The sequence below is a fragment of the Prunus persica genome, chromosome G1 (genome assembly GCF_000346465.2).
Source record: "Prunus persica cultivar Lovell chromosome G1, Prunus_persica_NCBIv2, whole genome shotgun sequence".
Classification (NCBI taxonomy): Eukaryota; Viridiplantae; Streptophyta; class Magnoliopsida; order Rosales; family Rosaceae; genus Prunus; species Prunus persica.
In genome coordinates, this window is record NC_034009.1 from 36,844,487 (window position 1) to 36,866,237 (window position 21,751).

Here is a 21,751-nt window from a genome sequence, read left to right on the forward strand (position 1 = left end):
TAATTTAATTTAAATAAAATGTGTCCTGTATTTTAGAACTGCTATATGCAGCAATGATGTAATCGTACATTCATGATAATATAATAAAAGTGCGTTTTTCTTTTCTTTCATTCAAGGAGTAAAGTTTGCTGTGGTATTTCAGATTGATTGTTTATGGAAACTTGATTCTTAGGAAGTATATACATCTAAGTGTAGGGCTGCTCTGTTTGATTTAGGGTTTCAAAGCTTTTGGCAGTCAAAAGGAGACCAGACTTTCCCTTGTCATTTAATTTGGGTGGACAGTGCAATTGAGATCAAATAATTATAAAGAATGTGAAGATGGGATGAACTTAGAAAAGTCATTACGCCGTCATGAATCGATCAGATATCACTAGCCCATTTAAAACATTATTAGTTTTAATCAAACAATGTGGAACCTATCCTGCTATTGGCACTAATAAAATATGTTGGATCGATTAGTATATTGGTGAGGTGACCTTTACAACAATTGTATCAGAATCGAGCAATTACGTGTTAGAATATGATGATAGAAATGACTGAGTACCTGTTGCTCATTTCTTCAGTCATTAGGTGATAATGTAGTTCATCTATCGTAATGTCACTTGAATTAAGTACATATTTTGGGTAGGTTTCAAATTTTCCTTTCAAAAGTCTTGGCTTTAGAAGGGGGAGTTAACATAGACTTTCCCTTTGTGTGAATCATATACCTATGTGATTTAATGACTTAATTCGATGAACCGTTGTGATTCATGCTTCATGTAACTTTGGACCAATAACCACCTTCCTCATGTTCTATATTTTCTGGTTCAAAAACCACCTTCCTCGTGTTCATGATGAGATTTGGAATATGGTAAAAGTTTTGGTTTTTTCTTTTTTGGTCAAAGGTGTAATTTTTGGTTGGCTCCAGACTTTCAAACCCAAATCCAGTGTAAGCCCAAACTTAGAAAGCCCAAAGTTTACCGCGAAGTTATTACTTACGCTCCCGCCTTCCGGCGACGTGGCTTTTTATTTATTTACCCGTTGTGGTATAAATCCTAGACACGACGTCGTTTTAAGTTTTACCGGAGCGCACAACCGTTCAAGGACAAGCAAACAATGAAACCCCATCCACCGGGGGTGTTCTCGTACTCCTGCATCCGCAACTATAAATAAAGTAGAAGCAAACTCTGATGAAGAAGAACCGCCATAACTAAAAAGCCTCGCATACTAGTTCTCAAGCAAACAGCAATCGAACTTTCTGGAGAGTTCATGTTAATTAATGTTAATCAATTTACTAATTAATCATTACGCAGGAGCAACTGAGCACCCAAAACCAAAATGAGAGGCTCCAAGACTGTCGTTAGCGATACTGACTCGTCCGCCACCCAGTCTGACAGCTCCGCCACCAAGACCGATTCCGACATGATCGACGGTGAAGACGAAGAAGTTTCCGCTCCTTCCCCCGATTCATGCCCCTTCTCCGAAGGCGAGAAGGTGCTCGCTTTTCATGAGACCCAAATTTACGAAGCCAAGGTACTCATTTTCACACACGCACTCTCCCTTCCACCCTCTGTCTCTCTCTCTCTCTCGGCGATTGAATTCTATATGACTCTTAGGGTCTTATGTGCCTTAATATAACTTTAATTGCAATTTCTCGAATTTAATAGAGCGTTTTGGCTAATTGATCACGGATGAAACATTTTCAGTAAATCTCACTGTGCTTTGCGTTTTGTTTGCAAGGTGACCAAAGTCGATTTCAAGATGAACGAATGGAGATTTTATGTTCATTACCTTGTAAGCATCAACTGCTTTCCTATGATTTTTTATTTTCTCTATCAAACATTTACTAAATGCCTATCATGATTATACCTGCCTTGTTTCATTTGTAAGCTTTAATTTTTAATTTTTAATTTGCTTGGAAGTGGAATGCCCTAGGATTTCCATTAATCTTCTTTCGGCATTTCCTCCATTTTGGGGTTACATTGCTTGGGTGATATAGTTGCTCGTTTTGTGGTTACATCTTGATTGTATACTCTTCTATCCTGCAGGGATGGAGCAAAAAGTGAGCCCGCCTTCCTGCTTACTTATGATTCCAGAACGTTTACGAGTTTTGATTTCACATTCCTTGAACCAAGCTCTTGGATGTTGGAAGCATGGTCTACTTCAATTTTCGTTCTTGTTATTTTTTATTATCGTTTTCCATTTTAAGGGGTCTTTTCATCTCACTTATTGCACGGAATTGCATTTTCCTTTTTGTCTTTGAAAAATATGTTTATTAGACCATGGCAGATGTTAGTATTAGATCATTGCATTGAGGGAGGTTGGAAGGTTCTTCGAAGATGAAGACTTTGCTTAAGTTTCTCCCATTCATTCATGGGTTATTCATGCAGTTACAATCTCTTGAAACTTTTGATTTCATTTTATCTTTTTTACTTTTTCTCCCTTTTGCTGCCCTCAACAGTTGGGATGAGTGGGTACACTTGGATCGTCTGATGAAAAACACTGATGAGAATGTGAGGAAACAAGAGCAGCTCAATGCGAACCAGAGAACACACAAGAATGCAAAGCTAACACGCACGTCACAAACTAAACAAAAAGGTTATTATGGTTGGCTTTATCATCTTTAACTTTTACCTTTCTGTTTCCCGATTTTGAAGGCTATAGATTTATTCTTTCCATGCAAGTATGGAATGTATTACGATTTTTGTAGTGTCTTAAAAACGAAAAGATAGATGTAGTGCAGAACTTGTATTTTTTCTTTCTTTATTCATTAGTTTTGAAAGAAGAACAGAAATGTTTGGCCTAACAAAGCAGAACTTTTGGCATGTGACCTGAACCTTCCTATTTTTTGGTGAGCTTTGAGGTTTAAGGACCGTAAGTGTTGCCCTTTGAAGAGGTGGAGAGAAAGAAGTGGTAGGAGTAAGTATAATGGTTATGAGAAGCTGCAAAAGTAACGACGTGGTTAACAAATTTGTTCTCTGGAGAAAATAAGTCTTAATAGGCCACTACCTCATGAAAAGATTTAACAGCATGCTTTCTTCAGTCATGATCATAAATTGGTTATGGTTCTTGAATTAGGATGATAAGAGGTTGGGTTTTGAATATATATATATATATATATATATATATATATATATTTATCAACTTCCCTTGCAAGATGAATGTGTATATAATATGCATTGCTCTTACTTTTGATATGAAATTATGTGCAGTATCAAGAGGAAAAAAGCGAAAGAATGACTCTGTCATTAAGGTATGCTCTGTGATCCGTAGGTTGCGTATCTAGGCTTACCTCTTCCAGATATTGTGTGCTCACTATGAAGAGGCTTGTTATTTAATTTAAAAGTCAACATGAACCTTAAGTTGCAGGTTTTGATTTCTTCTTTTGTTGTCAAATTTTAGGACAAAGATGCCATACCCATGGAAGATCTTGTGCTTCAAATTCCGCTCACACTAAAGAAACAACTAGTTGATGATTGTGAATTCATTACTCATCTGGGCAAGGTAGATGTGTTCCTTTATCATAATACTGAATCCACGAATGAATTGATTAAATAACGTACTATGTAAATTACATGCTTGTGCTGATAATGGTACATCGTAAAAACTTGGAATCTCATGTTCAGACCGCATTACAGAATGGTCAATGGCATTGTTTTAACTTTTGTTATTTGTTTGGTTATGGTGATGTAGAGAGTAAATATTTCATATGGAATTCCTACTAGGATGGATGAATTGCTTTTGGAATATTTGGTCTACATGGCTTGAGCATTTACAGTAGGACTAGAGATGTTCTGGCATATACTTGTCAAATGGTGGGTCTGGCATATCTGGGTTAGTCTTTGTGCACTCTAGTTGTCAGTATGTGCATATCACTTGTGAGTTTCTAATTCCGATGCATCCACTCATCGCATTTTTAATTTCCAAACAAACTCCTATATTCAGTCGTAATGAATTCCCAGTTAATGATATCCACATATTCTTGCAGCTTGTTAAACTTCCACGAACTCCTAACGTGGATGACATAATGAAGAAGTATCTAGATTACAGATCAAAGGACAGTTTGTAAGTTTCTTTCCTTTCATCTCTGTGCATCCAATCTTCTTTTATTCTTTTCTCGGGTGCCATTTTACAAAATACATCCATTTTGAATTTTTTTTTTTTTGAGAGGGTAAATTAACTTTTTATCCTCACAAGAGTGAAGAGATGGATGGGATTACCAATGTCACTTCTCATACATTCTACTGGCTGGTTATCCACTTGGTGAAAGTTGGGGTCTTAACTCAATTATTTGGACCTACAACATTCATAACTTTCAACTTCTTTATTATCTAGAATCCAATTTGGATACAGGCACTGATTTTGATTGATGGACCATTCTTATGAATCTAGGAAGAAAACTCACTCAGTTGAAGAAATCCTGAAAGGACTGTGTTGTTACTTTGACAAAGCACTACCAGTAATGCTTCTATACAAAAATGAACGTCAGCAGTATGAGAAAGCAATTGCACATGATGCCTCTCCTTCATCTGTATATGGTGCTGAGCATCTGTTACGTCTATTCGGTAGGAACATATAATGCATAGCCAAGTCCATTATTTGTGTTCATAATGGTGTATTTCTAAATAGAATTGTTAAAATAAAAGTACTTTTCATCATTTTTGGTGTGATCTTGAATTTGTGGTTTCTCATGTTAATGTTCTACTAAATTACTGATGGAGATTACTTCTATGTTTAATAATTATGTTGAATTTGTAAATATCCCTTCCAATACATTAAAACCCTTGATTCCTTTCCTTCCTTAAGATGCATTTTTATATTGCCCTTGTGTAAATCATAAATTGTGTTTTTAAATGATTATGTACTCAGTATTTGAAAGTAAAAAAAAATTTATCCATGGTGGATTACCTGTGAAATTTGAATTTTCATTGTGATATACTTATCTGTAGTGCAGCGGAACATTATGCTGGTGCTTTGGATACTTGGGCATGTAGTGGATGACATTGCAACGTCCATGTGAATGCCAAATGTTTTCTGAAATTCATCATGCTGAATATTTTTTGGTTGCTTACTGCAGTTTTTGCAGTTTAAGCTTTTGTTATATTGAGTGCTAGTCATCATAAAGTTTGAACTTGAGATGTTATTTTTCTGGTATTTGCAGTTAAGCTCCCTGAGTTATTGTTGAATGCTAACATTGAAGAGGAGACACTGAAAGATTTGCAGCAAAAATTGGTCGACTTTCTCAAGTACTGTCTTCTACTTGCTCTCCTAATAGATATTCGATTGTATATTTTCCAACAAGTACCTGGCTTTCTTATTTTTCGATGTCATTTCTAGTTTTGCTGATTGATCATACATGCTATCATGAAGGTTCCTACAGAAGAATCAGAATGCATTTTTCCTCTCTACCTATCATGTACCAGATGATGTTGAAGCGAGCACCAACAAACCAGATGTTTAAGCGGGGGCATACTTGCAACAATTTGTACATAATACCATATAACCACAGCTGTTGTGAGATGTCTCAGCGCCGTTTTCAACTTCTGCGCTCCAAAAGCTGTTGAAGCCTAATATGCTAGTGTTGCACGTATTAGTATCCTCTATGTTCATGTAACTGGTATGTCAAACTTTAGAATATGTAACTTATGTAGTTAGAACATGCCTAATGCCTTGTAAAATTCTACCGGACACGGAATGTATCCTTTGTGCAATGATAGTTTTGCCTGCCTGTGGGCTGCGACACTTTACTGATTTGTTCTCGATAAATTTTGGAACCGTATTGATCCATTTGGGTACGCAGATTTTTCTTTTTTTGGGTTATATTGGAGGAAATCGAACCAGAACATATCGTACCCTCCCTTACCATTTGGGTAGGTTTTAATTTCCTAGCAATCCTATGATAATTAAGGGCGGAAAATTGTTGACAAGCGTGATTTGGCTTCAGTGTCGGGTGGGTTGATTTAACTTTATCTATTAAATAATGGAGGCGTATTTAGTGCGGCAGTTGGATTCTTCCAATTTTCCCCAGCGTTGGTTTTCCGTCACCCAATCGAAGACATTTAAAACCTTGTCGGGGGCGTGGTCCTACTGCTACAGACTAGTATTTTACTTCTTCAAATACCTCCGTAGCAGCCAGTGCCCCCTTCATTTCCAATGGGTACTCTGTTTCTCATTTTTCTTCTCTCTCTGGCCATTCATTCTCCACTTTCTTCTTCAACCTCCGACTCATTGAGCAGAGGCTCCTCCCTCTCTGTAGAGAAACCAGAAGATGTTTTAGTTTCAGCTGATGGTGTTTTCACTGCTGGCTTCCATCAAGTGGGCAACAATTCATTTTGCTTTGCCATTTGGTTCACAGAGCCATCAATCTCCGACCACTATCGAAACCGCACCGTTGTCTGGATGGCCAATCGTGACCAACCGGTGAACGGAAAACGCTCAAAGCTCTCCCTCCAAAAAACTAGTAACCTCATCTTAACTGATGCGGGTCAGTCCATTGTTTGGGCCACAACCACTACTTCTTTCTCACCAGCTCACTTGAGCCTCCAAAACTCTGGTAATCTGGTTCTACTTCACTCGGGGAGTGTCGTTTTATGGCAAAGCTTTGATTCTCCAACTGATACCCTCCTCCCACTCCAACCCTTCACCAGAAAAGCAACACTTATCTCCACCAGAAGCCAGAGCAACTTCTCCTCTGGTTTCTATAAGCTGTTCTTCAACAATGACAACCTTCTTCGTCTTCTTTTCGACGGTCTCGAGATTTCCAGTGTTTATTGGCCCGACCCTTCTCGTGTGAGTTGGGATAATGCAAGGTCCACCTACAACAACAGCAGAAATGCCATGCTTGATTCCTTAGGCAGTTTTATCTCATCAGACAACTTGACTTTTCTGTCAGCCGATTATGGCGCAAAGCGGCAGAGAAGACTGAGGATTGATTTTGATGGTAATGTTCGATTGTATAGTCGAGAAAATTCAGGAGAGAAATGGGTAGTTTCATGGCAGGCCATCTCGGATTCTTGCATGATCCATGGGATTTGCGGAGCAAACAGCGTGTGTAGCTATGACCCTGGTTTTGGTAGAAAATGCTCATGCCTTCCAGGATATCAGATTATAAATCATACTGATTGGTCTTTTGGGTGTGAACCACAATTCAACCACTCCTACACCAAAGTTAATGAGTCCAGTTTCCTAAAACTTTCTCAAGTTGAGTTCTCTGGTTACGATTATAGCTCCTACCAAAATCGCACCTATGGAGAGTGCGAGAGCGTATGCTTGGACCTGTATAACTGCAGGGGGTTCCAATACACATTTGACAGTGGAAGTGGTGTTTATAACTGCAACCCGAAGACGCAGTTACGAAGTGGTCGCAGATCGGATTTACAAGGATACCTTTATCTAAGATTGCCTAAAGCCTACCTCTTCTCAAATCACTCTGACATGAAGTACCTAAAACAATTTGGGCTTAATTGCGCAGACACAGTTATTTATCTTGACCGGCAGTATGTAAAAAAGCATGTTAGTAAGCCAGTAAAATTCCTGCTGTGGTTTGGCTGTGGATTGGGAGGGTTTGAGATCATTTGTCTCCTTTTGTTTTTCGGTTTGTTAACTAGTAGAACCCGGAAAAGTTCCAAGCAGGATATGCATGATGGATACCTTCTTGCTGCAACTGGGTTCAAAAGATTTAGCTATGCGGAGCTCAAGAAGGCGACACGGGGTTTTAGTGAAGAAATTGGAAGAGGTGCCGGAGGAATTGTGTACAAGGGTGTATTGGCTGATGAACGAGTTGCAGCAATTAAGTTGCTTAATGAAGCTATTCAAGGAGAAGCTGAGTTTCTAGCTGAAGCTAGCACCCTTGGGAGGCTGAACCATATGCACTTGATAGAAATGTGGGGATACTGCTCAGAAAGAAAGCGAAAGCTGCTTGTTTATGAGTACATGGAGCATGGTTCCTTGGCACACAATTTGTCTTCCAATGTTCTTAATTGGGAGAAGAGGTTTGAGATTGCTGTAGGCACAGCGAAAGGTCTTGCTTATCTGCATGAAGAGTGCTTGGAGTGGGTTTTACACTGTGATGTCAAGCCTCAAAACATACTCTTGGACTCGAATTACCAACCAAAGGTGGCAGATTTTGGCCTCTCCAAGCTATTCAACAGAGGGGAGCTTAAGAATTCAAGCTTTTCAAGGATAAGAGGAACCAGAGGTTACATTGCTCCAGAGTGGGTTTACAATCTGCCTATCACATCCAAAGTGGATGTATACAGCTACGGGATTGTTGTGTTGGAGATGGTAACCGGAAAGAACCCGACAATGGGCGTGGATGCTATTGACAGGGAGCAGAGAAGACTGATCATGTCTGTTAGGGAGAAGGTAAATGGAACTAGTGCTATTGGACCACAGATGGGAATGATCATGGACCCCTCGTTTGAAGGTGAATACGATGTGGAGAAGATGGAAATTCTTCTAAGGGTCGCGTTACAATGCGTAGAGGAAGACAAAGATGCAAGACCCACCATGAGACAAGTTGTTGAGATGCTTCTGCACCATGACAAGGATTAAGGGTAACACCGTTAGGCAAGACGTTTGGATCTTACGAGGTTGAGAGGCTTTTATGTGGTGCTTGGAATGTCCAAGGTACTCAGCTTTGCTCAGCAGCAAATATGATATTAGTACTTTTGTCTAAGTCTTTCTTTCTTTGCAATATGTATGCAACTTCTCAGTTCACATTAATGAACGAAATAATTGAGGAATTTTTGGATCATTCAAACAATGACTCTCTTTTTGGGTCGAAGAAAACTTCCTTAAAAGCCAAAGCAGGCCACAAAACAAACAGAACAAGGACCGGCGCCCAAGAAAACAGCAACACCAAAACAAGGCAAGACAAAAAAAAAAGGAAAGTCATTCTGGTGGAACAGGGAGGCCATCGCTAGAAAGGACCAGTCTTACGGCTTGAAGATGAAACATAACCTGTCTGACCCGGATGTCTCAGATGAGCCCAGTTAGGAACTCCTCCTACCACCGTATGTATTGGTCTTGGTCTCCGTCAGCCCAACAGTAAGTAAAAATCTTTATAGCTGTGGTCCTACAAAACGATGACAGCCCCATGTTAAATATGTTATGGTCTGTTTCTCTTTTTTCTTTTTCTTTTTTTGGGTAAAGAGGGGGCTCTGTTTATGCAGGTTTTCTAACGAGTGTCGGGTGGGTTGATTTAACTTTATCTATCAAATAATGGAAGCGTATTAAGGCGGTAGTTGAATTGGATATATATAATAAGTGCGTGTTTAGGGCGGTAGAAAAGTGCGTGTTTATTGGATGCTTCCAATTTTCCTCCACCTTGGTCTCCGGCGGCAACCCAATTGAAGAAAGTCAAATGCACACTAGTATTTTACTTATGCAAATGCCTCTGTAGCAGCCAAAGCCCCCCTTTCATTTCCAATGGGTACCCTGTTTCTCATTTTTCTTCTCTCTCTGGCCATTCATTCTCCACCTTCGTCTTCAACCTCCGACTCTTTGAGTTTGAGCAGAGGCTCCTCCCTCTCTGTTGAGAAACCAGAAGATGTGTTAGTTTCAGCTGATGGTGTTTTCACTGCTGGCTTTCACCAAGTCGGCAACAACTCATTTTGCTTTGCCATTTGGTTCACCGAGCCTTCATCATCTGACCACTACCAAAACCGCACAATAGTTTGGATGGCCAACCGAGACCAACCGGTGAATGGGAAACGCTCAAAGCTCTCCCTCCTAAAAACTGGTAATCTCATCTTAACTGATGCTGGTCAGTCCAATGTTTGGGCCACAACCACCACTTCACTCTCACCAGTGCACTTAACCTTACAAAATTCTGGTAACCTGGTTTTACAGAAGTCGGATCATTTTGTTTTATGGCAAAGCTTTGAGTTCCCAACTGACACCCTTCTTCCGCACCAACCACTCACCAGGAACACAATTCTTGTCTCCATGAGAAGCCAGAGCAACTTCTCCTCTGGTTTCTATAAGCTTTTCTTCGACAATGACAACCTCCTCCGTCTACTCTATGATGGCCTTCAGACTTCAAGTGTCTATTGGTTTGAGCCATGGCTTGCAGGCCAGGATGCTGGAAGGTCCACAGACAATAGCAGTAGAATTGCAGTGCTAGATTCATTGGGAAATTTTACTTCATCCGATAAATATACACTAATGGCAGCTGATTATGGTGCGAAGTCACAGAGAAGATTGACTGTTGATTCTGATGGAAATGTTCGGTTGTATAGCTGGAAAAAGCCCGGAGGCAAATGGGTTGTTTCAGGGCAAGTCATTTCTGATCCATGTAAGATTCATGGCGTTTGTGGAGTTAATAGCGTCTGTAGCTATGATCCTGGTCATGGTAGGAAATGCTCTTGCATTCCAGGTTACCGTTTGATCAACCATACTGATTGGAATTATGGTTGTGAGCCTCAATATAATTACACTTGCACCAAAGGTGAGTCCACTTTCTTTAAACTTTCAAAGCTTGAGTTTTTTGGGTATGATTATGGCTACTTCACGAATTACACCTACGAGGATTGTGAGAACTTGTGCTTGAAACTATGCAACTGCAAAGGTTTTCAGTACTCTCGTATCCCTGGCAGACCGACTTATAGCTGTTACCCGAAGACGGTGTTGCTCAATGGATACAGATCACCTAGCTTTTTTGGAGACTTGTATTTGAGAGTGCCCAAAAACCATTTGTTATCCTACCAGAAGCCCCAAGGAGAGTATAGGTTAAATTGCCTAGGGACAGTTGTTGGTCTAGATAGAAATTATGTAAAAACCAGTGTAACTGGTTCAGTGAAGTTCCTATTGTGGTTTGCCTGTGGAGTTGGAGGGTTTGAGATCATTTGTATCCTTTTGGTTTTGGGATTATTACGTAGTACCAGGCCAAATTCCAATGAGGATATGCAGGGCTACGTACTTGCTGCAACAGGGTTCAAAAGATTCAGCTACGGGGAGCTGAAGAAGGCGACGCGGGGTTTCAGTGAAGAGATCGGAAGAGGAGCAGGAGGAATTGTGTACAAAGGTGTATTGGCTGATCAAAGAGTTGCAGCAATTAAGATGCTTAATGGGGCTGACCCAGGAGAAGCTGAATTTCTAGGTGAAGCTAACACCATTGGGAGGCTGAACCATATGCACTTGATAGAGATGTGGGGATTTTGCTCAGAGAGAAAGCACAGGCTTCTTGTTTATGAGTACATGGAACATGGATCCTTGGCACAAAATTTGTCTTCCAATGTGCTTGACTGGAAAAAGAGGTTTGAGATTGCTGTGGGCACAGCAAAAGGCCTTGCTTATCTGCATGAGGAGTGCTTGGAGTGGGTTTTACACTGTGACGTTAAGCCTCAAAACATACTCTTAGATTCTAATTACCAACCAAAAGTGGCAGATTTTGGCCTCTCCAAGCTATTCAACAGGGGCGGCCTTAAAAATTCAAGTTTTTCAAGGATAAGAGGAACCAGGGGTTACATTGCTCCAGAGTGGGTGTACAATCTACCCATTACATCAAAAGTGGATGTATACAGCTATGGGATTGTTGTGTTGGAGATGGTGACTGGAAAGAACCCGACAATGGGCGTGGATGCCATTGATGGTGAGCAGAGAAGGCTGATCACGTGGGTGAGGGAGAAGGTAAATGGAACTACTGATATTGCATCGAGGATGGGAGAGATAATAGACCCTTCTTTTGAAGGTAATTATGATTTGAAAAAGATGGAGATTTTGTTGGAAGTGGCTTTACATTGTGTAGAGGAAGACAAAGATGCAAGGCCTACCATGAGCCAAGTCGTTGAGATGCTTCTGCAGCTTGAGAAAGACGAATCTCATTAGAGTGCAACAGTGAGTGATGGCTTGCTGTCCTGGGTCCATTGTCATGGTATTATTAAGCACTACATATCACATCTAAATATAGTTTATTTTTATCTTCTTTCAACTGTCAGTTGTCATGGTCTTAAAGGCTGGTTCCCAATATAGTTTCTTCATGTTCTGTTCCTGTAAGCTGTAACACAAAAGTCATCTTTAACTTTTACCTTTCTGTTTCCCCATTTTGAAAGCTATAGATGTATTACTAGCAAAAGGATCCGCGCGATGCTGCGGGTTATGACATTACGTCAAATGTGTATAAAGTTGTGGAAGAAAAGAAATATACAAACATGAAAATGCAGAAATGATAAGCAAACAAACATAACAAAAATAAAGAAATCAGTACCAAAAAAATAGTAAGAGTATAAGGAATAGAGAGGCAATCATGAATTATACCTTTAAAGCGAAGAATCGTTAAACAATTTGGCTGAACGACCGCTTCTCGTATTTGGATTTCGTACCTAAGATCTCTTGAAACAATCAAAATTTCATGGAAGACTGAGATTAAATCAGGGGGAAAAAAACAGAAGGAAAGAGAGCAGAAAACACGTAGTAGTATAGCCAAGTCGAATTTTGTGAAGGAATTTTGAGGCAACACAAGAGAATAAAAAAAGTCAATAAATCAAAATGAAGAAACATTAACCTGAAAGTTATCTTCGCTTCTTTGCTTCAGTGATTGCTTATACGTCAGAGAGGTGAGAGGCAATTGAATCTGTTGAGATAAAATTCTAAAGTTATTGACATGTTGATTTGATTGTGTTATTATTTTGATGAAATCAGGTTAAACAATTTAGTTATTAAAATACTATATGATTTCTTTTGATAAGGTTTTCTGTTTGGTTATTAAAAATTAGTTGGTAAACCCTGAAAATTAGTATTTGGATATGCTGGTTATTTTGTTACAGGGTTTAGGATAGCTCCGTTTTGGTAAGCATGATATGCTGCTATTTGGGTAACTCTGTTTAAAGATATGTTTGTTCTTTAACTATAGGGTTTTAATTCAAATTCGTTCTTATACGGTTTATGGGACTGGAGATTTGAATTTGATAATTTTTGTTTTGGTAGGGGAAATAAAATTTGGGAGTATGATTCTAGGAACTGATTGCAATGTTTTAGCATAGTTGACTTGAAAAAGACGGCTTTGGGAAATATGTGGTTTTTGAGGAAAATCCTTTCGTTTCTATATAAGAAGCCACGTTTAACAATAAAACAATTAATAAGAAATTGCTAGAGGATTAAAGGAACAATTTCATTATTTGCTACCTTAACACTACGATAACACACAATTTTGGGCCTAAAGAGGCTTTAACAATGTAAAATCAGAGGACTATATGCAATTGTGTGCTACCTTAACACTATGATAAACACAATTTTGGGCCTAAAGAGGCTTTAACAATGTAAAATAGGAGGACAATATGCAATTGCGTGATAATGCAGAATAGTAATTTTTTTTTTATTAATTTAAGTCTCGTCACAAATACTATGTCAAATAAAGTAGAGGCATTTTCTATGTTTCACTTAAATGCAATAAAGTACATGAAGAATCCTTTAATTTTGTTTATAATTTTTAGGGCTAGTTAGGCATTGCTGTGCTGTAAAAATAATCGCCGTTAGATTTGCTGTGAGAGAAATTAGCTGTGAAAGAAATCAGTTTGACATTTGGTAAAATTTTTGTTAAAAGTGTTGTTAGTATTGATTTTACGCATAATTAGAAAATGATTGCCGCATAATCATTAAACCCAACGCCTCTTCGAAACTGATTCCTGCATAATCAGAAAATGAAAGCACCTTATTAGCTGATTTCCCTTACAACTTTCTCTCACAGCAATTTTTAACAATAAATGATTTTCTCACAGTTTACCAAACGGGTTGGGCTTCCCAAATTTTTTTAAAAATCACTTATCATCTCAAATAAACAATGCCAAACGGGCACTTAGTATAGTGCTTTTATAGGTTTTTTTTTATTTTTTAAAAAAGCATTTTCAGACCATTGTAAAGCAAATGTTCTACTACAGTGCATATATCAACATTTGGTTTTGCATCTATTTTTCTGTCGCATCTATTTTTATTTTCAACATGCTAGCATCTCCATTTGCTACAGTCGACCCCATTCCTGTATTCTTAAGTAAAATTAACCATATAAAATCGCCATTAAAAATACTTACAAATACCAGGATACTACACAAAACAGCATGTACTCATATCTCATTAACATATTTGAAACCTTCTCTTCATACAAATTCTGGTTTACAGAGTGGGGTGATTTTGTTGAGCATGAAGACTTAATGACCATATTCAGCTCCTGAATAATCAGATTTCCTCTGTTCTTTCAATTCTGTAGCAATCTTCGTTCCCGCCTCCTTTATTTTGTTGTTGAAGTAATGGAAACACTTCATTGCATAGAATCCTATAGCAATTCCCTGCTAATTGTTACATCAATCTTCCTTTGCTGCCATTGAATCAATCTCAGAAAATTAAAGACTATTATTGATATGTCACATGATTGTAAGGAAGTATCAGCATCTTCATATAAACATAGTTAAAATTCTCAAATAGTTCAAAATGCTAAACGAAGAAACAATAGGTCACTATCAAGATAATCATACATAAAATGTTTACTTGACAATGACGAATAAGAATCACAGAGACAGAGAAGTGCCCAAAGAAATGTAGTAATTTAATGAAAACCACAAAGATAATATGGATTTGAGGGTGAACATGCATTTGAAACAATATTCTGCATAATAAAATAATACAATTCACTATTAAAAATGAATGCAATCTTGTACATCTTCATCCATTCCAAATGAAGGCAAATGGAAAAAGCAAAATCACATTAAGAAAATCTCTACGTTGCTTTTGTTCAGAAGAAAGATTTCATACAATGTATGCATTATTTTGCAACTGATAATTTTAGGATACATTAATTGTTTAGATAATACTTGTGTTAACATTAGTTATTATTGTCAAGATGAGAATGAAGGCATTTTCCTAATGGCTATGTGATAAAGCAAACGATTAAGCAAATAAATAGCAAAGAAGAGGACAAAGAAGAAACTGAGGAAAGAAAATAAATTGATATCCTGTATAATAAATAGCAACGCAAACAGGAGGAGGACATAGAAATGACATCTTGTTAAATTCACTCTCTTGCATAACAATATTAAATGAGGAAGACAAAAGAATAAACATGGGCAAATGAATTTATGCAAGATTTCCCCAGATATTTAAATCTGTGCAAAATTCAACTCTCTTACATAGTTTTTCAGCAAACCGTTAAAAAAACCAAAGACAAAAAATTAAGCAAAAGAATAAACTGAAAATAAAAATTTTAAAGCTGAAAAGAGTGGCTTTGAGGCATTTGAAAACCACGAAGTAAAAGCTGAAATATATATATATATATATATATATATATTTCAGGCATAAGTCAAACAAACACACAACCACAATGATACACACAAACAACACCTGCCAATCTACGAAACCCATTGGTAAGCAGCAAGTCAAGAAACTGACCTCATTTAGGTAGGTGTATGTAAATCCATTGCCCTTCTTCAACCATGGATGGCCTTTCCCTTAAGAACCTTTTAACACCCAGTCACCTCGATTTTGCATCAAGGTGAAAGAGGAAATCAAGGTAGATGTATATATTCCATAAAACATGATAAAGGAGCAGTAACAGATAATACAAACAGGAAACATAGAAACAAGATTATAAGGTTTGAAACTGAATTTTTTTTTTTCTTCAAATCAATTCTCATTCCAAAAGTCTAATATGCAGCTCTTATAAGCTCAAAATAGAATAAAACCAAGGTACTCCGGAATACTTCTATAGTTATCATTAAATTACAAAAAGCTTTACTCTAAAATAAACCTCAACAAAACACCCAAAAGATTCAACAACATACTCAGATATTAGAGGGTTTAGGGTTAGAAAGCTCATTTTTTTATTATCAAACAAATAATTGATAAACCCAATACATTTTTAAGGAAGAAATACCTCATTTCAAAATCTGTAGCTTCCAATCAAATCAATCATTAGTATCCAACACTGCAAATCTCATGAGTAAATAGCAAGTAATTCAACCAAGAAGATATCAATTCCATACTATAGATGCCTATAGTAATACCGTAATGCTATCAGAAGTCAGAACCTAAAAATCAATTCCATATCTAACACTATAACTAACAATCACATCGTGCAAAGAGATCTGAAGTCAGAACCTAAGAAATCTATTGCATATCTCAAACTAAGATATTAATTAGATAGAGAAATTTAAAGTGGTATATCGTTAAACCAAATTGAATTTCAGATACTTCACTACAGTTTCACGAACCATTAAGAGAGTACACAAACAAGGGAGGATGGCACTTTATCAGTATGGTTGCTGGTTAATCATTCCCAATTTCTATTTTGTCAAAACCTGATAAATCTTCACTTCTTTTTTCCTTGTGTTTTATCATTAATTTTTTTCTCCATATTTAGGATACAGCAACCAAAAGCAGATTAAAAAATAAATTTTTTATTTTATTTTTAAAGCACGCTTGGTCTTTGCTTTCCAGTGTTTTATCGGCAATTAAAACAGAAATTGGGAATGATTTCCATTTCTAAGATTTCTCCAAGAGAGCAAAGTCATTGAATCGACAATTGATTAAAAAAATTAATAATAAGAACGATGGAAATACCTGAGCTAATCTGTGAGATTCAATCCCCTTCCTGATAGAACCCAAGGGAGTCGGAAAGTGAGCACCTTGGAAAATCAGAGCAATGAAAATGCAAATTGATGGTCTGTGCAGATGGCTGTGTAAAACAGTCGAAGCCTCCAGATGTAGACATCGAAGAACCAACCCAGCTCTCCCATTTTTACCCCTGTAGCTCTCCAACCAGCCAGTTGAAATCGAACCAGACGCCTCTCAACCCTAAACAGCCACTAGTTACATCCGAAGGAAAGAGAGGGCAAAACGGGAAAAACACAAAATAATAGCCAAGGGCAAAACCATGATTTTACAGTTGGCTGAACAGCTTAAAATAAAGGTATTTTCATAAATTCATTGTGCTTAGCTACAGTGTTTAGTTGCATTGGGTTTTAATATATATATAATATAATTTCCATGCAAGTATGGAATGGATTACAATTTTTGTATTCTAAAAATAAAATAAAATAAGATGTAGTGCAGAACTTGTAGTTTGGTGATTTAGAGAAGTAGATCGTTACATTGAGGGAGGTTGGGAGGTTCATCGAAGATGAAGACTTTGCTTAAGTTTCTCCCATTTATTAATGGGTTATTCTAGAAGTGGGCATCTCATCCGAATTATTCGCGTACTGATCGTACCGACGATTTGGTTTGGTTTGATTAAATAATTATTTTTTAATTTTAATTATTCCTATCCGATCCATACCGAGATATTTGGTTTGGTTAACGGAAACAATATTCCTAACCCGACGAAAACTCGTACCGATCTAATATTTATATTTATTATATTATTTTAATTCACTGTATTTAGTTACAGTGTTTAGTTGCACTGGGTTTTAGTATATATAGAATTTATGGGTCTGATCCAAAAGAACCTTGGGCTGGGTTGAGAAAATAACAAAGACAGAAAAGACCCAAGTTTATATAAAGTCCAAGCATATTGGGCCTAGGTGATAAAGCCTTTATTTATTTATTTATTTTTTTTAAAGTTCTGGATTTGAACTTTGGCATGTTGAAGTCTGGGCGAAGTTTTGCATTCTGGCGTTCGAGGTCTAAATTTTGACATTTTAGAGCATGAAGAAGTATGAATTCTCAGTCAAATTTCCTTTGAGGGTGCTGCCATGGTAGCTACTGCGTGGTCTCTTGTAGCACCCAAGACCAATTCTTTGTTCTTATTCTTAATCTTATTAGTTTAATAGAAGCAAATGCAATTGGGTAGTTTTCAATCATATCAATGGTAGTTAGTTTGTCCCAACCTTAGTTTTTCTACGCTGGCGGCAACGACCAAGCAGCTATAGAATTTCTTTCGTTAGCAGCTTCGTTATGAGCAGGAGATCAATTATTTTAATGTTTTTTTGGATAAAGATGAGTCATGTCACAAATACTATATTTATGTAAGATATTTTGTATACGTCGATACGTCTGATTGTGCAATTATGATATCTCATTTTTTATCTAAATCAAACAAAATAGTCCAGTGGACCAAGTCGAACACATCGTGACATACATTATATCATATCATATACACATATAAGTGTTTGACCTTCCAGACCAATCGTCACAAATTCATACAAGTTGTAACCTTCCTTTTTATAAATGCAACTGTCTTTGCTTCTTTGGGGATCAGAATATTTGGCAAAAACTCTGTAGCACCGTTATGTGATCAATCATGGACGCCTATATGGTGTTTTTGTTTCTTTTGTTGACACTATTTTCTCAATTAGGATCATCAGCATCCTATAGTACAATGAGCATGGGCTCATCTCTCTCTGTGGAAAATCCAGCTGATATTTTGATCTCACCAAATGGCATGTTTTCAGCTGGGTTTTTTCAAGTAGGTGAAAATGCATATTGCTTTGCAATATGGTTCACAGAGCCATCCCCAACTCACAACCTCACCGTGGTTTGGATGGCAAACCGTGATGAGCCGGTCAACGGTAGGAGCTCCAAGCTCACCCTCCAAAAAAACGGAAATCTTATTCTCACAGATGCCGGCAAATCCACCATCTGGTCCTCCAACACTGTTTCAGCTTCATTAGCCCAATTGCGTCTCAACGACACTGGCAATCTTGTTCTACTCACTGTCAAGGGTGTTGCTTTGTGGGAAAGCTTTGCTTCACCAACAGACACCCTTTTACCTCACCAACCACTTACAAGGAACACCAAGCTTCTCTCTTCAAGAAGCCTCACCAACTATTCTTCTGGCTTCTACTCACTCTTTTTCGACAATGACAACACTCTCCGCCTTCTCTACGATGGCCCCGAGGTTTCAAGCATTTACTGGCCTGATCCTTGGCTTCTAAGTATCCAAGCTGGGAGGTCCACTTACAACAACAGTAGAATTGCCAAGTTTGATAACTTGGGCAATTTTAGTGCATCCGATGATTTCACCATTTTGTCATCGGATTATGGTGCAAAGCGGCAGAGAATAGTGAAGATGGATGCTGACGGTAATGTTCGAATGTACAGTCGAAAGCAGCCGGGAGATACTTGGGTTGTTACATGGGAAGCAGTTTTGCAACCATGCAAAATTCATGGAATTTGTGGGGCTAATAGTTGGTGCAACTATGTTCCTAGTTTTGGTAGGAAATGCTCATGTGTTCCAGGCTATGTGATTAGAAATAAAAATGATTGGATTTATGGTTGTCAACCAGAATTTAATCTGTCCCACAACAATAGTATTGCTGCTCGTGATCAGTTTGATTTTATGTTCATTCCTCGCGTTGAGATCTACGGGTTCGATTTCGGGATCTTTTATAATTACACCTGGGAAAAGTGCAAAAACTTCTGCCTGGATTTAGGAAACTGTACAGGGTTCCACTTCAAATATGACTCAGGTGGTGGTGGTTTTTATAATTGCTTCCCAAAGATGCAATTACGAAATGGATACCGTTCGCCTGGTTTTGATGGAGACCTGTATGTGAAACTACCCAAATCAATCCTTTCTGCCTATAATGTCACTGAAGCTGAAGAATCCAACAATATTTGCTCAGACAAACTTACAAGAGAGCTGGACAGAATATACCAAAAAGGCAACACAAATCAGTCTGTCAAGTTTATGCTGGAATTCGCATCTGGGCTAGGAGCACTTGAGGTTGTTTGTGTCTTTCTTGTTTGGTTTTTTCTGACTAGAAGAAACGGTGGAGATCAATTAAATTCAGATGATGTGGTCACACAAGGCTACCTTCATGCTGCCACTGGATTCAGAAGATTTAGTTACTCTGAGTTGAAAAAGGCCACAAGAGGTTTCAAAGAAGAGATTGGAAGGGGAGGGGGAGGAATCGTGTACAAAGGCGTATTGTCTGATCAACGAATCGCGGCAATCAAGCAATTGAATGGGGCTAACCAAGGGGAAGCAGAGTTCCTTGCAGAGGTGAGCCTTATTGGGAAGCTGTACCACATGAACTTAATTGAGATGTGGGGATATTGTATGGAAGGAAAGCATAGGCTTTTGGTGTATGAGTACATGGAGCATGGTTCCTTGGCTGAGAAGTTATCTTCCAATGTGCTTGATTGGAAGACAAGGTTTGAAATTGCAGTTGGCACAGCAAAGGGACTAGCTTATTTACATGAAGAATGTTTGGAATGGGTTTTGCATTGTGATGTGAAGCCTCAGAACATACTCTTGGACTCTAATTACAACCCAAAAGTGGCTGATTTTGGATTGTCCAAGCTACTAAACAGAAGTGAGTTTAGCAACTCAAACTTCTCAAGAATAAGAGGAACTAGAGGTTACATGGCTCCAGAGTGGGTTCACAATATGCCCATCACCTCCAAAGTGGATGTATACAGCTATGGGATTGTTGTGTTGGAATTGCTCACAGGAAAAAGCGCAGCGGAAAGTGTTCATGGAGTAGAAGGTGGAGGTGACACACAGAAAAGGATGCTGGCTACATGGGTGAGGGAGAAAATGAATGAAGCATTTGCAGATGCAAAGAGCCCAATAGGAGCTGAATATGAAAAGGGTGAGCTGGAAATTCTTGTAAAAGTTGCTCTTCAATGTATAGAGGAAGACAAAGATGCAAGACCCACCATGAGCCAAGTGGTTCAGATGCTTCTTCATCATGAAAACAATTTACTGTAATTATTAAGGGTGACTTGTTCATAATAATGGTTTGATTTCTTCTTCTGCTCAGATCAATCTGACCAGCTGACTGTGATGTTGGTAATAATACATGTATATATCTTGATTTCTTCTTTCTGCCCAAATCTATAAAATTTGCATTATTGAAGTATGATAATCTATAAGCTCTTTGTTCTGGTATAGAACGAATAATTAGCTCATTCTCCTTGCCTAAATTTTACATGCAGAAGCCTAAGAATATGCATCAACCTGTAATTCAAACAATGAAATGGAGGGCTGTTTGTCACTTTCGTTAAAACTTTTAATTGACACAGTATTGAGGATCAATGAACCTTGAAAGAATAGGAAATTAACATTAAATTTTCCTAAACCCACACATATCAAATGTGTGAACAAGTTTGGATCCCCCTCTTCCTTTGCCCTCTTCTAAAAGACACGTAAGGGTAAGGCCCATCACCCTCACCATAAAACGACATAGAACGACTCTATTCATAATAGACGCACAATAAGTTTATGGGCTTTTGTAAACTTCAAATTAGACCACTCTACAAATAAATATTAAAGTTCTTAACCCACAATTAGTTTGATTCGATTTGATTTAGCATATTTGGAAATCGTTTAAACGAACCAAATCACTTATATTAATTTCATTATTTTTTACACTGACAAATTTTTTTATTCGTTATCACCTATATTAACGTGTGACTTAATCAACTATTTAATACCAAAAACCAAAATTCCTAAACCATTCGAATTTGACTATAAGGTAAGAATGAAGTATTGTTCAATTTGCAGTATCAACTTTGGTTTGATATTTGTAAGAGAAGATAAATCTTTGGTTAATTGCTTGCTATAAAGATAAAATAGTTTCGTTTGATTATGCTACAATATAATTTGAAGTCGAAACCCAAATAATTTGAACCATTATGTTTTTCATTATTTCAATTTGTGATTTGAGCCCACCCTTTGTTGTTTGAAGAGTGTATCTGAAAACTTTTTATAGTCAAAGATACTGCTCAATATATTTTAATATTTCAGAGGCGCCATTTAAAAGCACCTTCCCAGTGCTTGCCTCCTCATTATTTCCACTACTTGGAAGAACATAAGTCTAACGGCTACAATGCTCATAAT

At 37.8% G+C, this 21,751-nt stretch overlaps 4 protein-coding genes and 1 long non-coding RNA gene across 6 annotated transcripts; 4 read left to right on the forward strand and 1 right to left on the reverse strand.

The window, feature by feature from the left end:
- On the forward strand, positions 1,150 to 5,745 carry LOC18791451 (protein MRG2). Its single transcript, XM_007225827.2, has 10 exons — positions 1,150 to 1,512; positions 1,720 to 1,773; positions 2,028 to 2,041; positions 2,441 to 2,577; positions 3,192 to 3,232; positions 3,382 to 3,483; positions 3,968 to 4,044; positions 4,372 to 4,544; positions 5,141 to 5,225; positions 5,350 to 5,745. Exons 1-10 carry the CDS (start codon positions 1,318 to 1,320, stop codon positions 5,438 to 5,440), a joined length of 969 nt encoding a protein of 322 aa, XP_007225889.2. The 5' UTR covers positions 1,150 to 1,317; the 3' UTR covers positions 5,441 to 5,745.
- On the forward strand, positions 6,078 to 8,723 carry LOC18792249 (putative receptor protein kinase ZmPK1). Its single transcript, XM_007224567.2, has one exon. The coding sequence runs from the start codon at positions 6,133 to 6,135 to the stop codon at positions 8,530 to 8,532; it is 2,400 nt and encodes a 799-aa protein (XP_007224629.1). The 5' UTR covers positions 6,078 to 6,132; the 3' UTR covers positions 8,533 to 8,723.
- On the forward strand, positions 9,392 to 12,055 carry LOC18792425 (putative receptor protein kinase ZmPK1). Its single transcript, XM_007225194.2, has one exon. It carries the CDS (start codon positions 9,409 to 9,411, stop codon positions 11,806 to 11,808), a length of 2,400 nt encoding a protein of 799 aa, XP_007225256.1. The 5' UTR covers positions 9,392 to 9,408; the 3' UTR covers positions 11,809 to 12,055.
- LOC109946816 lies at positions 13,837 to 16,772 on the reverse strand. Of its 2 annotated transcripts, none has more exons than XR_002269895.1 (2): positions 15,358 to 16,521; positions 13,837 to 14,290 (listed from the first exon to the last, which is right to left on the reverse strand). It is a non-coding gene; the product is annotated as an uncharacterized LOC109946816 (long non-coding RNA). The 2 variants fall into 2 exon arrangements; XR_002269896.1 differs by lacking the exon at positions 15,358 to 16,521 and adding an exon at positions 16,528 to 16,772 and having other exon boundaries at positions 13,957 to 14,290.
- LOC18791655 (putative receptor protein kinase ZmPK1) lies at positions 18,192 to 20,768 on the forward strand. The gene has a single exon (XM_007227316.2). The coding sequence runs from the start codon at positions 18,206 to 18,208 to the stop codon at positions 20,618 to 20,620; it is 2,415 nt and encodes an 804-aa protein (XP_007227378.1). The 5' UTR covers positions 18,192 to 18,205; the 3' UTR covers positions 20,621 to 20,768.

Coding starts and splice junctions, on each gene's coding strand:
- LOC18791451 (XM_007225827.2), top strand. CDS start 1,318: ATGAGAGGCTCCAAGACTGTCGTTAGCGATACTGACTCGTCCGCCACC. Junction 2,578..3,191: donor GTCACAAACTAAACAAAAAG/GTTATTATGGTT, acceptor AATTATGTGCAG/TATCAAGAGGAAAAAAGCGA. Junction 3,484..3,967: donor TCATTACTCATCTGGGCAAG/GTAGATGTGTTC, acceptor ATATTCTTGCAG/CTTGTTAAACTTCCACGAAC.
- LOC18792249 (XM_007224567.2), top strand. CDS start 6,133: ATGGGTACTCTGTTTCTCATTTTTCTTCTCTCTCTGGCCATTCATTCT.
- LOC18792425 (XM_007225194.2), top strand. CDS start 9,409: ATGGGTACCCTGTTTCTCATTTTTCTTCTCTCTCTGGCCATTCATTCT.
- LOC18791655 (XM_007227316.2), top strand. CDS start 18,206: ATGGACGCCTATATGGTGTTTTTGTTTCTTTTGTTGACACTATTTTCT.